At 41.2% G+C, this 14,289-nt stretch overlaps 1 protein-coding gene across 1 annotated transcript in view; it reads left to right on the forward strand.

Moving 5' to 3' along the window:
* The window catches only part of paox (polyamine oxidase), a 33,922-nt gene that overhangs the window by 15,735 nt on the left and 3,898 nt on the right, over positions 1–14,289 (forward strand). Inside the window, exons 2-6 of the mRNA XM_048563332.2 lie at positions 4,937–5,426; positions 9,446–9,645; positions 10,198–10,453; positions 12,997–13,109; positions 13,187–13,344. Coding sequence (XP_048419289.1) covers positions 4,937–5,426; positions 9,446–9,645; positions 10,198–10,453; positions 12,997–13,109; positions 13,187–13,344 — 1,217 coding nt within the window. The remainder of the gene's footprint in view (positions 1–4,936; positions 5,427–9,445; positions 9,646–10,197; positions 10,454–12,996; positions 13,110–13,186; positions 13,345–14,289) is intronic.

Below are 14,289 nucleotides of genomic sequence, written 5' to 3' on the forward strand. Positions count from 1 at the left end.
TTTCCACCTAGCCAAGGAGAAAAGCTACCCAAATTTTCCCATTTTTCCAGCCCTGAACTTACAACTTTCTCTAGATTCTATTCTATTCGCAATGCTGTCTCAGAAACAGTTAGTGCATAACTCACAATATTTTCTGATTGGCCAATAGTTCAATCAACTTCTCTTCCTGAATCCTCAGGAATAGTTCTCCGCCCTTCTCCCACTTCAAATGTGCTGGTATCACCCACCTCCTCAAACAAAATCTATCCATATGTACCTGCAAACTATACTACATTGATTGCTTGCAGGTGTGTTGCCAGTCAGCTCCTCCATCACCAAAGCTCAGTAGCAGAAGTGTTACTACCTACGATATGCACTGTAGGAATTCACCAAAGATCCTTAGACAGCACCTTCCAAACCCACAAACACTATGTCCTTGAAGTACAAAAACAGTAGATGCATGGGAACACCACCAGCTGCAAGTTCTTCTCCAAGCCACTTGCCATCCTGACTTGGACGTGTACCACCATTCCTTCAGTGTCTCATGGTCAAAGTTCTAGAATGCCCTCCCTCATTTTATTGTGGATATACCTGCATCAAATGGACTGCAGCAGTTCAAGAACACAACTCACCACCACCTTCTCTAGGGCAACTGGGATGGGCAAGAAATGCTAGATACATTCCAAGGATGGATTTTTAAAAAATCCAACCACGCTTTCCTCTCTAATCTGTTGACACTTCATAAATCTATACCCACCTTTCCCACAATTACATATTTGGATCCCTGCAGTCTGGTTTCTGGTCCTGTCAGGACCTATAGAAAGTGTGAATTGCATACGAATGCCAATCATCAGAAACAGTTGTACTTCCCCTGGGGTGGTCGCCAGGAACCATTCCATCCTCTGGGTTAATGACTAAGTACATTCATTGAGGAGGCACCTGACAGAGACTTATCAGTTTGTCCTGAATCCTCTGTCTCTGTGGGCCCGAGTAATATTGTGTCCTCCGGATTCCCATGTTCACGTGCTGTCATTCCCCCTAGTGATGATACTGTCAGTGCTGAAGGTTCTACCTGACAGTCCAGTTCCATTTGTTTTTCCCTTGTCCACTCTAGTCTTTTGGCATTGTTTTGTATCTATGTTGTGAATTGCGAATAGAATAGAATCTAGAGAAAGTTGTAAGTTCAGGGCTGGAAAAATGGGGAAAATTTGGGGTGGCTTTTCTCCTGTGCTAGGTGGAAATGAGTTGTTAAGGATTTGGGTATTTTGACTTTTGTCCATTGGGGAATTATTGGGAACATCCGTCGTATCTGGGCTGTCTGTCAAGTTATTCCGATCATTTAGAGAAATCTAGTCCTCTGATAAGTCAGTTAGATCATCTGGAGGTCCGTTATTCATTGGAGCTGCAGTTGGTGGTAATGATGGGAGAGCATAAGTTTTGTCAGGGGTGCAGCCCAGCTGACAGGATGTATCAGGGTTGTCCTTAGTCTTGTCACTTGCTCTAGGGCAGTGTCATCCATCTTGCATATTTTAAGGTGTTGAGAGTGGCTATGTTGAGTGCCTTAGTCTTTTAACTGGTTTATGTGGTACCAGCCAGTCTTGCCTGTAGCTAGTAGAACCTTGTGTACTGAGGGACTTGCCTTATTGACCAGTGTAGGGACCTGAGTAGTCAGGGGAAAGAAAGGAACTAGGATTGTGTATCTGTATCATCACCTGTTGTCCAAATGAATATTTAACCGGATTAACTTTACTGTCGAAATAAGCTTTACTTAATTTCCTTTTGGTCCCTAACCTGACAGCTGCTGCTAACTGCATTGGTCATGTTTATGACGGGCGAATACTACTTTATGTTTCATAATCACTTCTTGCACAGGCAGATCCTTGGTCATTATTAGGGGATTGAACCAGAACTTTTCCGTTGTACTGATCCGATTAACATCATTTCCTGTTGAGATGATAGGTGGCACCTTGCTAATTGGGGGCATCTTCCACATACTGGATCAATGGCAAGGTACATGTAGCCACGAAAATAACCCCGTGGATGTGTTCTGTGCCTGGGGCAAGGTTTACTAAGGTAACAGGGTGGTGGCATGTAATGTTGCTTGGTTTAAGTTCAGTAACGTACCCCTTCTGTGCATGGTCAGTGAATCCACTTAAAACTGTAGGCCCGCCAGGGTAGCTAATTAAATTTTGAGATGTTTAGGGTTGTGCGGGAACCTCCGGTATCCTAAAGAAATTCTGCAGGTTAGCCTCCTACGTCACCATTGACTAGTGTCTACCTATAATGTCTCACTTGGTGTCGCAGACCCGTACTGAGGAGGCAGGGGGCTGACATCGTCATGTGGATGCCTTGTAATTTTGGGGGTAGGGATTGGCTTGTGGCCCTGGCATGGAGCAGAGCCTACCGAACTGGACCTTCCGATTGGCGCCCCCTCCTCTATTACTCCTTGTTCCCGTCACGTTTGGTGGTCCCTGTGGTTTCAAGTGCGACTGTGCAGGGGCTGTACGTTCTCACACATCAGTGTCCTGGGCACCCGCAGTGGGGGCACTGCTTTGGCTACCATGTGTTCCTCTGTCTCTCTCCCTATGCCTGTTTGAGGTGGAGTTGAGTTCCTTTGATAAGGATTACTGCTGCTGGTTGATCTGCACATTGACTTTTTAACTGGCTTACTTGACTCTCAGCAGCATCCTTAGCTGATACTGCTTGCTGGATACCTTGGTATGCCTACTCACATTGGTCTTAGAATTCATGATCAGAGATAATGGGAACTGCAGATGCTGGAGAATCTGAGATAACAAAGTGTGAAGCTGGATGAACACAGCAGGCCAAGCAGCATCTTAAGAGCACAAAAGTTGACGTTTCGGGCCTAGACCCCTCATCAGAAAAGGTCTAGGCCCAAAACATCAGCTTTTGTGCTCCTAAAATGCTGCCTAGCCTGCTGTGTTCATCCAGCTCCACACTTTGTTATCTTGGTTTTGGAATTGCCGCATGTGTAATAAGTTGGCCTGATTTCTTTGACCCTGCTCTGTGCTTTTCTGTTGTAACTCTGCTGTTTCTTGCTTTGCGTCTTCTTATTCTTTATAAACCTTTCTCAATTTCTGCTCTGTTCCTAACGGTTGTCCCAGACAGCATATCATTGCTATGGGTTTTTTCAAATTTGGAAGCCCGTTTCCCTTGAATGCTCCTCAAATCCTCCCAGTGTTTTTGTCCTGGGGATCCTGGTCCCATTTCTCCATTACAGCAAAATTCTGCCCATATGGGCCACTTTTTCTTACTCATGTATTGTTTTAGTTTCTTTTCCCATACTGAATAATCTTCTACTCTGGTGCCTTTTTTCTGTCCTTTCTAATTATCTATGTTCTGGTCCTAATCCTACCGGGTCTCTGCCGACTTTTGGTGTTTTGCCTTACCACTCCACTAAGGATCCCACACACATATGCGCACACACACAATGAAACAGTTGTTTGCTTGATTACAGGTTGAACATCTGTTGACTTTGTGCTTTTAAAGAACAGTCTAAAGTAGACCTTTCTGTTCCCTTTGATTTACTTGAATTCCTGGTTGTCATGTGGGACTTAGTCCTCTTAATTCAGGTTCTCGAAGTGACAGTCACTTCTCACCTGATTCCCATTTGGGATGCCAACTTCAGAGATAGTAGGAACTGCAGATGCTGCAGAATCTGAGATAACAAGGCGTAGAGCTGGATGAACACAGCAAGCCAAGCAGCATCAGAGGAGCAGGAAAGCTGACGTTTCGGGCCTCGACCCTCCTATGATGCTGCTTGGCGTGCTGTGTTCATCCAGTTGTATACCTAGTTATCCCAGGTGCCAATTTATTACGCTCGCCACACAGTGCGTTTAGCCCATTTATCCCTCAAAGCACTGTGAGTCGACTCTTAGTAGCAATATGAAATTATCTTTATTATTTATAACACAATTAGCACTATACTAACAATTATACAACAAACTAACAATAAGATAAATCTGACAATTAATATTGTAAATCGAAGTCAGTATCTCTTCCTTTAACATAACTTGGAATGATCAAACATCACCACACTAGACCTTGGCCTCGATCTACATGATGTTCGTCTGGTCTTCCCCTCCCAGCGGTCCCAGGGACACCTCTTCTTACGTTGGTTGGTCTCTAGTTACTCTCCCGAGAGTGCTGTTGTGGTGATTCTTATCCTGGGAAGCTTCAAAATCCCTTTGGGAGGATCTTTAATTCCCACCAATGGCTCAATCAGGAATGGATCACCCTGATCGATCAGACCCAAAGTGTGGAGCAGGATGAACACAGCAGGTCAAGCAGCTTAGAAGCACAAAAGCAGACGTTTCGGGCCTAGACCCTTCATCAGAAATGGGGGAGGGGGAGAGGGTTCTGAAATAAATAGGGAGAGTGGGGAGGCGGATCGAAGAATCACAAAAGCTGATGTTTCTAAGATGCTGCTTAGCCTGCTGTGTTCACCCAGCTCCACACTTTAAATCGCATTCTCCAGTATCTGCAGTTGCCATTATCTCTGATACAGTGCCATGTGGATGCTGGGGTGGTTTTGGTCCTCCATTCCTGAAAGTGTCAGGGGCACGTAAGTCAGGTAGGCTTCCCAGGTAAGAGTGTGAGGTGTCCCTTTGTTCCGGAAACAGCTCACTGTTTCCTATTCTCCTGGTAAATAGACTTAATCAATTGTGTATTGTGCTGCCTTCAGCTGTGGCCTGCCTGTCTGGGTCCGCAGCTTGGTTATTTTAGTATCTTTGCACAGATACTTTGGCCGTTGTTTGGCTTGATTTCCCAGCATGCCTGGTATATTTATCTGATAGACCACTCAAAGTTGCACAATCTGGCAGCAAGAGCATTAGACTTTCCATTTGATTCACACCAATTGACTGTGACTAGACAAATAATGTATCTCAAATTGCAAGGTATTTTAATCAGTGTAGTTCTTTTAATCTTCATGCAGGTAAAGGTTTGGTGGATATTGGAGCACAGTGGATCCATGGGCCATCTAAGCAGAATGCTGTGTTCCACTTAGCCAGCCAACATAATCTTCTGGATGAAAAAGCAATGTCAGAGGACAACCAGGCTGTACAAAGAAATGGACAACCACCTGATGTATCAACCTATTACACCAGCTCAGGAAAAAAAGTAGGGCAAGAAATAACGGCTCCCTTGGAAGAGTTGTATTCAACATTTAATGCAAGAAGTAAGAAGTTCTTCCAGTCAAAGACACAACCTGTCCACAGTTTGGGTGAATTCCTAAAACTTGAAATTGCCAGGTGTGCTGAAGATTGGAAGGGTGATGAGGAAATGTGTAACCTTAAACTTGCTGTGCTGAATACAGAATTCAAGATAGGGTGTTGTATCTCTGGAACGGACAGCTTGGATCTGGTAGCACTCCAGCCTTTTGGAGAGTATGTGGTGTTACCTGGAATTGATTGTGTTTTTCCAGGGTAGGTATGAAGTACAAAACTGTTACTACATTCTCTTTTTTTTTTATTACTGAGGTTTCAAACATGCAAGGGTCAATGCTGGGATTGCAACTAATTACAAACTATTTTCATGTTTTTGATGAAGCAGTGTACCATATCTAAGTTTTACAATGATACAAAGCTAAGTAGAAATGTAAGCTGCGAGGGGCACACAAAGTGAGTCAGAGATATGGGATGAATTTTTCCATTTTGGTCAGTATTTTGTTGTGTAAGATTAATGAGGCTCAATTCTGCCACAGCTAGCAGTGACTTTTCTCTCAGTCTGGTACTGTTCACCTCATTAATTATGGAGCTCTGTGTTTTGATGCCCTTCTTGTAATATTGTGTGGCAAGAGAGCTGGAAGTATTCATCATTTCTGGAACCCTGTGGTGTTGACGTTACTGGCACCATGGTTAAAGCTCAGCTACATACCACATCCCGTGATGCAAGCCAGGAATTTCCTTTTCACATTCACTTTGTGGAAAAGTTATTTTGTCACCTCACATTTGCTTATTTAGCAAAAGGAATTAAAACTCTGGCTTCTGGATCTTAATTATTTTCAAGTGGAAGATTTCTCCCTGTCCACTTTGTCTGGATCATTCATGATTTCGAAAACTTCTGTCCTACCTCCCTCAGGCTTTTCTTTGAGGGAAAGCAGTCCCAATTTCTCCAACCTAACATCATAACTGAAGCCATTCTTGCGCTGTCACCAATGGATTCACATCGTTCCTAAAGTGTGGCACCCAGAACTGGACACAGCATTCCAGCTGATGTTTAGCCATTGTCCTATATAGGTCAGCATAACATCCCTGCTCTTATACTCTATGCCTTTTTTAATGAAGCACAGAATACTGCATGCTTTGTCAGCTCTCTTGTCCTACTATCTTTAGTAATTTATGCACATATATACACACGAGTCTTTCTGCTCCTGCAAGCACTTTTAGAATTATACTCTTTATTTTGTACTGTCTCTCCATGTTCTTTGAACAAATGTTTATTTGACCCTCTTTTCTCATATGCAACCTATCCGCCAATTATTATCATAGAATCCCTACAGTGTGGAAACAGGCCATTTGGCCCAACAAGTCCACAGTGCCTCTCTGAAGAACTTCCCACCTAAACCCATCCCCCTAGTCTTTCCCTGTAACCCTGCATTTCCTGTGTGTAATCCACCTAATTTATGCACCCCAGGACACAATTGCAATTTAGCATAGCCAATCCACGTAGCCAGCACATCTTTGGACTGTGGGAGGAAACTGGAGGACCCGGAGGAAACCCACACAGACAAGGGGAGAATGTGCAAACTCCACACAGACAGGGTGAGGGTGGAATCATACCTGGATATCTGGTGCTGTGAGGCAGCAGTGCTAACCATTGAGCCTCCATGCCGCCTCGGTTGAATTCATCTGGTCCAACTTGTCAGTGTCATTTTGATGCTCCATACTGTCCCTAAGTTTACAATATTTCCAAGTTTTCAAGTCCTCAGACTTTAAAATCGTCCCCTGCACGCAAAGTTCCAGAGCACTTATGTATATCAGGAAAAGCAAGGTCCCAATAGCAACCCCAGTTAAATTCCACTACAATCCCCCAGCCTGGATAATATCCATTAACCATCATTCTCTGTTTCCTATTCCTCAACCAGGTTTGTAACCATGTTGCTAAGGTTTCCTATTCTATGACTTATAAATTTCCTCACGTCTGTTGTGTGCTGCTGATTCAAACATCATTTGGAAGTCTATATCAATAGCCTTGCCTTCATTAACTCTCTCTGTTAGCGCTTCAAAAAAGTCAAGCATATTAGTTAGACACAATTTTCATTTGATAAATCCATGCTAACTCTCACAATTAACTCTCATTTTCTATTAATTTTATCCTGAAAAGATTGTTTCTAGAAGTTTCCACACCACTGAAGTTAAACTGACTGTCCTGTAATTGCTGTGTTTATCTTTACAGCTTTTTTTGAACAAAGGCATAATGTTTGCAATTCCCCAGCTCTCTGGCACAACTCCTAAAACTAGGGAACATTGAAAGATTATTGCCATGCCACTGCAATTTCCATTCTCCTTTCCTGCAATGCCCTTGGGTGCATCTTATCTTGGCCCAGTGCCTTAACTTTAAGCACCAAAATATTTATCAAAACTGTCCTCACTAAGAGCTTTAAACCCTTCCAGTGACAGTATTCTCTCCTTTGTCACCAAGCCCTGGACAGAAAAGACAGGTAGCTTTCACCTGTACCTTTTGCCTCCATGTGTAAAAACCCCCATTTGGTTCCTATTTGTCCCTTCTTCTCCTTATACAGCTCTGAATTTGAGATTTTCCTATAAATTAGATGCCTGACTTTTTTTTTTCATAATCCCTCTTTGCTTTTTGAATTTGTTTACTTAGTTCTGTTCTGTACTTTCATTATTCAGCTTGGTTCTCAACTGTATTTTCTACCTGACATCTGTCATAGGTATAAGAAGAAAAGTGTGCCTAATTTCCATTTCGTTTGTCAGCAAGGGAGCTCTGGATTTGTTTATCCTACATTACCCTTTTGAGGGAATATTTCTTGATCATTCCCGAACAATTTCTTCTTTTGAGAGAGTTCATTAGTGGTGTCTGTGTGGAGTTTGCACATTCTCCCCATGTTTGCGTGAGTTTCCTGTGGGTGATTTGGTTTCCTCCCACAGTTTAAAGACATGCAGATTAGGTGGATTGGCCAAGCTAGATTGCCGATAGTGTCCAGGGATATGCAAGCGAGGAAGGTTAGCCATGGGAAATGCAGAGTTACAGGGATACTGTAGGCTTGAGCCTGAGTGGGATGCTCTTCAGAGAGTCAGTGTGGACTTGTTGGACTGAATGGCCTGTTTTCATTCTGTAGGGATCCTATGATTGTTCAGTTACTGTTTTTCCTGCCAAACTTTGCTTCCAGTTTATCTGGCAAAGCTTTGGTCTTACACCCTCGGCTCTCTCTCATTTATTGTTCTTACTCTGGATTGACCAATGTTATTTTCCACTGTCATCCCAAACATTTCTGCCCTCTACACTACCACTATCCCAGTCCGTATGCAGTGCTTCTAATTTTGGTCAAGGAGAGCATTGCAGTCTTGGAGCAAGGGGATGTTTCATAGAGTCTAAGGACAGAATTGAGTTGGCTGCAGCTCAGGAACGAAAAGGATGCATTTACATTGCTTGGTGTAACCTATGGACCACTAATTGGTTGGAAGGTTGTACAGGAACAAATCTGCAAGGACATTAGAGGGGTATAAACATCATAGGGTAGTTTAATGGCGATATGGCCACGAAAACACCTGTCAGTACTAACTTAACCCTAACCCTATCTGCCTACACATCCACATCACAATCTGCACTAGAAGATTGGCAATGCAATGGGTAAAAGTTTGAAATTCAAACCAGCTACCCACTAGCCATCCACGGTCTTCTCAATTCAATACTAATAATACTGGGCCCTAAAACAAAGTGAAGCCCTTAGTACATTACTTGAATTAGAATTCAGAGCTATTTTTGGAACCTGTCAGGCACATACACAGGATCAGAAATAGCTTTGCCTCCTCTAGTTTCTTACATCATTCAGTGAGATCAGTCATGATCAGTAACTTGGCTACATATATTCACCAGATCCTGGGGAATGTGCAATCTGCCCAATGGAATGTACAATTTTAATTTTGATGAACGATTTAGGAGAAAAAGAGAGCAAAGACTCTCAAATTCAGGGATGGCATTTTTACAAAATTTGAGGGTGGGGAGGGGCTTCCACTGAAGTTCACTGTGCTGTTTGTGAAATGGCAACAGTTTGTGTATCAAAGTTTTTCCATCCTAATTGAAATTCACAATGGTATTCTTGTTAATCCAGAAACAGGACAAAAAAGATTTGTAGGAGGTAACTTGTTGCATATTGCTAGTACTTGATCCTCAAAGTTAAACAGCACTGTAATTATTGACCTGAATTTTCAGTTCCAACATAATAATCATAACAATTAATTCTTATTCACGTTTTTAGTGGATTTGCAAGCCTTGTTGATGCAATAAGGAGATCTCTGCCAAAGGATATTATATCTTATGACAAGCCAGTTAAATGCATCCATTGGAATGGATCCTTCAAATCACCTAATACACCGGACTATTCTTACTCGATTCTGGTGGAGTGTGAAGATGGGGAAACTATACCAGCAGATCATGTTATTGTCACTGTTCCTTTAGGTAAAATACCATTTGAGTGTCTATGTCTGGGTTCCTAAGTATCATAATAGCATTTATACCCATTTTGGGTGGTAGACCCTTTACGGTTATTCAAATCTCAATTGAAAGCTAGTCAGGGAGCCGTAGGTTCAATGTCATGTTCATTGCAGAATAAATCTCAAAGTCTCAAACTGCCCGAGAGCTCAAAACAATTCGGGTGATATTCCATTGGGTCTAATTGGATCTTATTGGCTGCATTCTGAATACATGTCTCTGACTACTTGAGTATAACTTTAGAATTCAAATATTCTGATTGGGGGACTAATTTTGGAGTATTCATGAACCTTCAGCATAAATATCCTGAGGGCCAGATTTAAAATCTTGCAAGAGGTAGTTTGAAGTAAGGTAAAATCACATGTGTGCCTTATTCATGGGATGTGCATCTCTGCTCCCTGAAATTGATTTCTAGTTAATGCAGTATGTAAATGGCTATATTAATTGTAATAATACCAAATACATATTTTAAGTTTGGATGTAATCAGCAATTCAATTTGATACCATTTGCTTTTTCAGGTTTCCTTAAGGAACATTATAAAACGTTTATTCATCCCTCATTTCCTCCCAGTAAAATCGATTCCATTCAGAAACTGGGCTTTGGAACATGTAATAAAATCTTCCTTGAATTTGAGGAGCCATTTTGGGAACCAGAAAGTCAATTGATTAGACTGGTCTGGGAAGATGAGTCTCCACTGTTCAGCACACGGCCAGATCTACAAAAGGAGTGGTTCAGAAAGATATTAGGTTTTATTATTCTACAGCCTATGGAAAGGTAATTATGTTGGTAAAATAATTAAACATGTGTGTATCAAATACTGTATTTCTTTTTGATTCTCTCCGTCTTGGAAATATTGGATGAGATTTTCCCTTCCATGAAGGTGTCCAAAAGGCCAATGATTTCTGTGCAACTCTATGACTAGCGAGTTATGACCAGCAAACTCCCATCCAGAACTCTATGACTCTACTACAATTATCACTCCAGTTAATTTGATTTTCAGTCTTCAGAATGTCACCATAACATGCCACTATTTCCTGATCATTATTATCTTGCGTCAGGGCACAAGCTTTTATGACAACCAGATCAAACGACTATCCTTTGACCTTAATTACTATCGCTTTTTCTAAGATAGGCCAGTAACTTCAGAAATGCAGATCTGGGAGTAGGGATAGGTGGGGTCAGGAGTGGTGTCATGAGTCTTATGGGAGTAGGATGGGGTTGTGAAGTTTCCAGAAGGAAGGGTGCAGGTCGACCTCAGTATGAGGTCAGACAGAGTGCCAGATAAGTGGGGCACGGCGGAGTCAGTGGCAGGTTGATATCTGGGAGATGTTGGGGGAGGTGTGATTGTGACAGCGTGCTAAGCTGGATGGTCAGTTTGATTCTTTTTCCAGAATTAGACTAGGTTTTTAATAGCTTCATGTTTCCTGAACAACTATTTGCACAACTACAGCGGAACTCTGTATCTTAAGTATCTATTTAAATCAGAACATTCAGAGTTCCAGGTAGATGAGAATTGCCCATTGAAATTTTCAATTCTCTCGGAGTCACTTCGTAAAGGATTTTGCAATGTCCCGATACAGAACTCCCATCTATGCTGCAGAAAGAATTACCTGGCCATCAGAAATCCTGTCTGAAGACAGCTGCCATCTGCAAATTTTTTTTCTAAAAATGACTGTACTTTTTTTCTCCCCCCATTAGATGCAAGTGTTTTTAAAAATCTGCAATGATAAAATGCAGATGTCAAGTTATGCAGAACGATGATCACACTCCATTATTTAGAGTTGAATCCTGATTCTGTTTATCTATTGGGTGTGCTGGGTTAGCAAGAACAATACCATTGTGAATTTCAGGTAGGATGGAAAAACTTTGATACACAAATGGTTGCCATTTCAAAATATGGAATGAATATATTAGCTTTCAAAATTATGAAGTTTTCTTCCGGTTAAGTTCAATAAAACTCATTTTGTATGTTACAAAATGGAGAGGGGGAGGCTGAGTAGATTGGGCCTGTACTCGATGGAATCTCAAAGAATGAGAGGTGAACTTATTGAAACATATAAGTTCCTTAGAGGGCTTGACAGGATTTATGTTTGTAGGTTGTTGCCCCTTTGTAGGGCAGTCTAGGACCAGAGAGTATAATTTCAGAGTAAGGGTTCCCCCATTTAAGATAGTTAAGGAGGAATTTCTTTTCTCAGAGAGAAGTGGTCTTGAGTTTGAGTTTGGTTTTTTTTTGTCACGTACCAAGATACAGTGAAAAGTGCTGTTCTGTGTGCTAAACAACCCGTCAAAATGCATCATGTGTTAATTTGGTCTCCTAAAGAAGTAGAGGCATCGTTGTGCTTTCTTGACCATCGCATCAATGTGGCTGAATCAGACAAGTTGTTGGTGATCATCACTCATAGGAACTTGATACACTCAACCATCTCGACCTCTGCGTCATTTGATGCAGACAGTGGTATGCTCTCCACGCTGCTTCCTGAAGTCAATGAACAGGTCCTTCATTTAGCTAACATTGATGGAGACATTGTTGTCTTTACACCATGCTGTTAAGCAGTGAATCTCTTTCCTGTATTCTGTCTCATTGTTGTTTTGAGATCTGACCAACAACAGTGGTGTTATCAGCAAACTTCCCAATGGAGTTGGGGCAGAATTCATCCACACAGCCTTGCAGTATTGAAGGAGGTGTTAGTGGTCTGTGGGTCAGAACGTCTAAGTTCCATTTGCAAAGTGGAGAGCCGAAACCTGGATCTGGGAGTTTAGAGATGAGTTTTTTTTTGAAATTATGGTGTTGAAGGCAGAGCTGTAGTCAAGAAATAGGAGCCTGATATGGGCATCTTTGTTATCCAGATGTTCCAGGGATGAATGTAACAATTCTTGGGATTCTTGACTGCAGAGCACTGGATGGTAATAAAGTCATAATGCACAAAATAGTAAATTCTTCATGTAGAATTTTGCAGATCCTCTTGAAATGTGTTAATTTGACACATAACTCTGATATTTCCATTAGCATGAAATAATTGTATTTGAAATATGCATAGTCAATGGAACTAAATGACAAATTGGATTGGATACATTGGGATAAATAAAAGGTTGAGTGAATCTTTCCGTTCTGTACTAAAAAGCTAATAATTTCTTAAAATTGTTAAACTGTATTTGACAAATATTAAAAATTAATAAAATGAAATAAATACTATCTATATATTGTTGAATACATTGCAGCATTCAGAGTTCAGCCAGGTGAGTGATGTGCAGTGTGAATACAAGTAGAGGAGTATTTATGCCTCTTCAGTATCATCTCTCTCATGTTCTATCTGCAGGTATGGCCATGTCATTTTAGCGGTACTTGCTGGTGAGGAAGCTAATTATATGGAGAGTCTATCAGATTGTGAAGTCAAAAATTGTTTGACACAAATCATACGTAAATTCACAGGTACACTTTCTGACATGTTTTGGCAATATGAAATATCTTTTATCAAAATACTACACAAATGCTTCTGTTTTATTTAGGAAATCCACTGATACCTCCACCAAAGGGCATTATTCGGTCAAGATGGTATAATGATCAATACACAAGGGGATCATATAGTTACACTGCAGTTGGAAGTTCAGGGGATGATATAGATGTAATTGCTCAGCCTCTCCCATTTACATCTACACAAGGACAGGTACTGTACCATTCTGTTTCTTAATGGAATATACATTTTATATATTGGAGATTAAAGTTACCTTTTTGGATAATTTGGTGGCTAAAAAAGGGAAAAGTTGCACAATTAGATTATTAGAGTGGTTTTTTTTTTAACTCTCAAAAGAGGTAATTGTGAAAGAGGAAGATTTTGAAATTGTCCAATAGTTTGTTTTCTGAAAACAAAGGTGGACAGAAATGAGCTGTTAAAATGCAGCAGCAAGAGTGCTGCTAAATATTAACATGGTACAGTTGGACCACAAGGGATCTGAAATAAATCCACAATGCCAGTATCTTGTCTCCAACACAACCTTTATTTACACGTTCCTAGTACGTGACGCTAACTCAGCCAATTCCTAGAAAGTGCAGAACCCCTGAAACTCCTGTTAATATCTGTCAGCTGGAACTGTCTGATTGGACCTGTTACCCTGGTCCAGTCAAGGAACTCCTACTGTGAGATCCACCTGGCTGACACCATTCCAATCAATACAGGATCAAAACTTGTTAAGCCATTGTCTAGATAATTCTAATTACAAGCAGCTAGCTATCACTAATAACTAATCCAACCTCTGAGGTGACAGTATTTGTCTGAAGCCAATGTTTTAAAACAACTGGCCATCTTTGTAAGTTACTTTACTTTATTGACATATTTCTTGTACGTTTTCATCCTCCTGTTCCTGTGGAAGCAATCTCAATCATTCTATCACTATGACTTTTCTATTTGCATTTGATGATTCAATTTCAGTAAAAACTGAAAAAACTGTGGATGCTGTAAATCAGGAGCAAAAACAGAAGTTGCTGGCAAAGCTCAGCAGGTCCAGATGCATCTGTGAAGAAAAAAATCAGAGTTAACGTTTTGGGTCTAATGACCCTTCCTCAGTTCTGATTTTTTTTCTTCAGAGATACTACCAGACCTGCTGAGCTTTTT

This window comes from Stegostoma tigrinum, chromosome 37 (genome assembly GCF_030684315.1).
Source record: "Stegostoma tigrinum isolate sSteTig4 chromosome 37, sSteTig4.hap1, whole genome shotgun sequence".
Taxonomy (NCBI): Eukaryota; Metazoa; Chordata; class Chondrichthyes; order Orectolobiformes; family Stegostomatidae; genus Stegostoma; species Stegostoma tigrinum.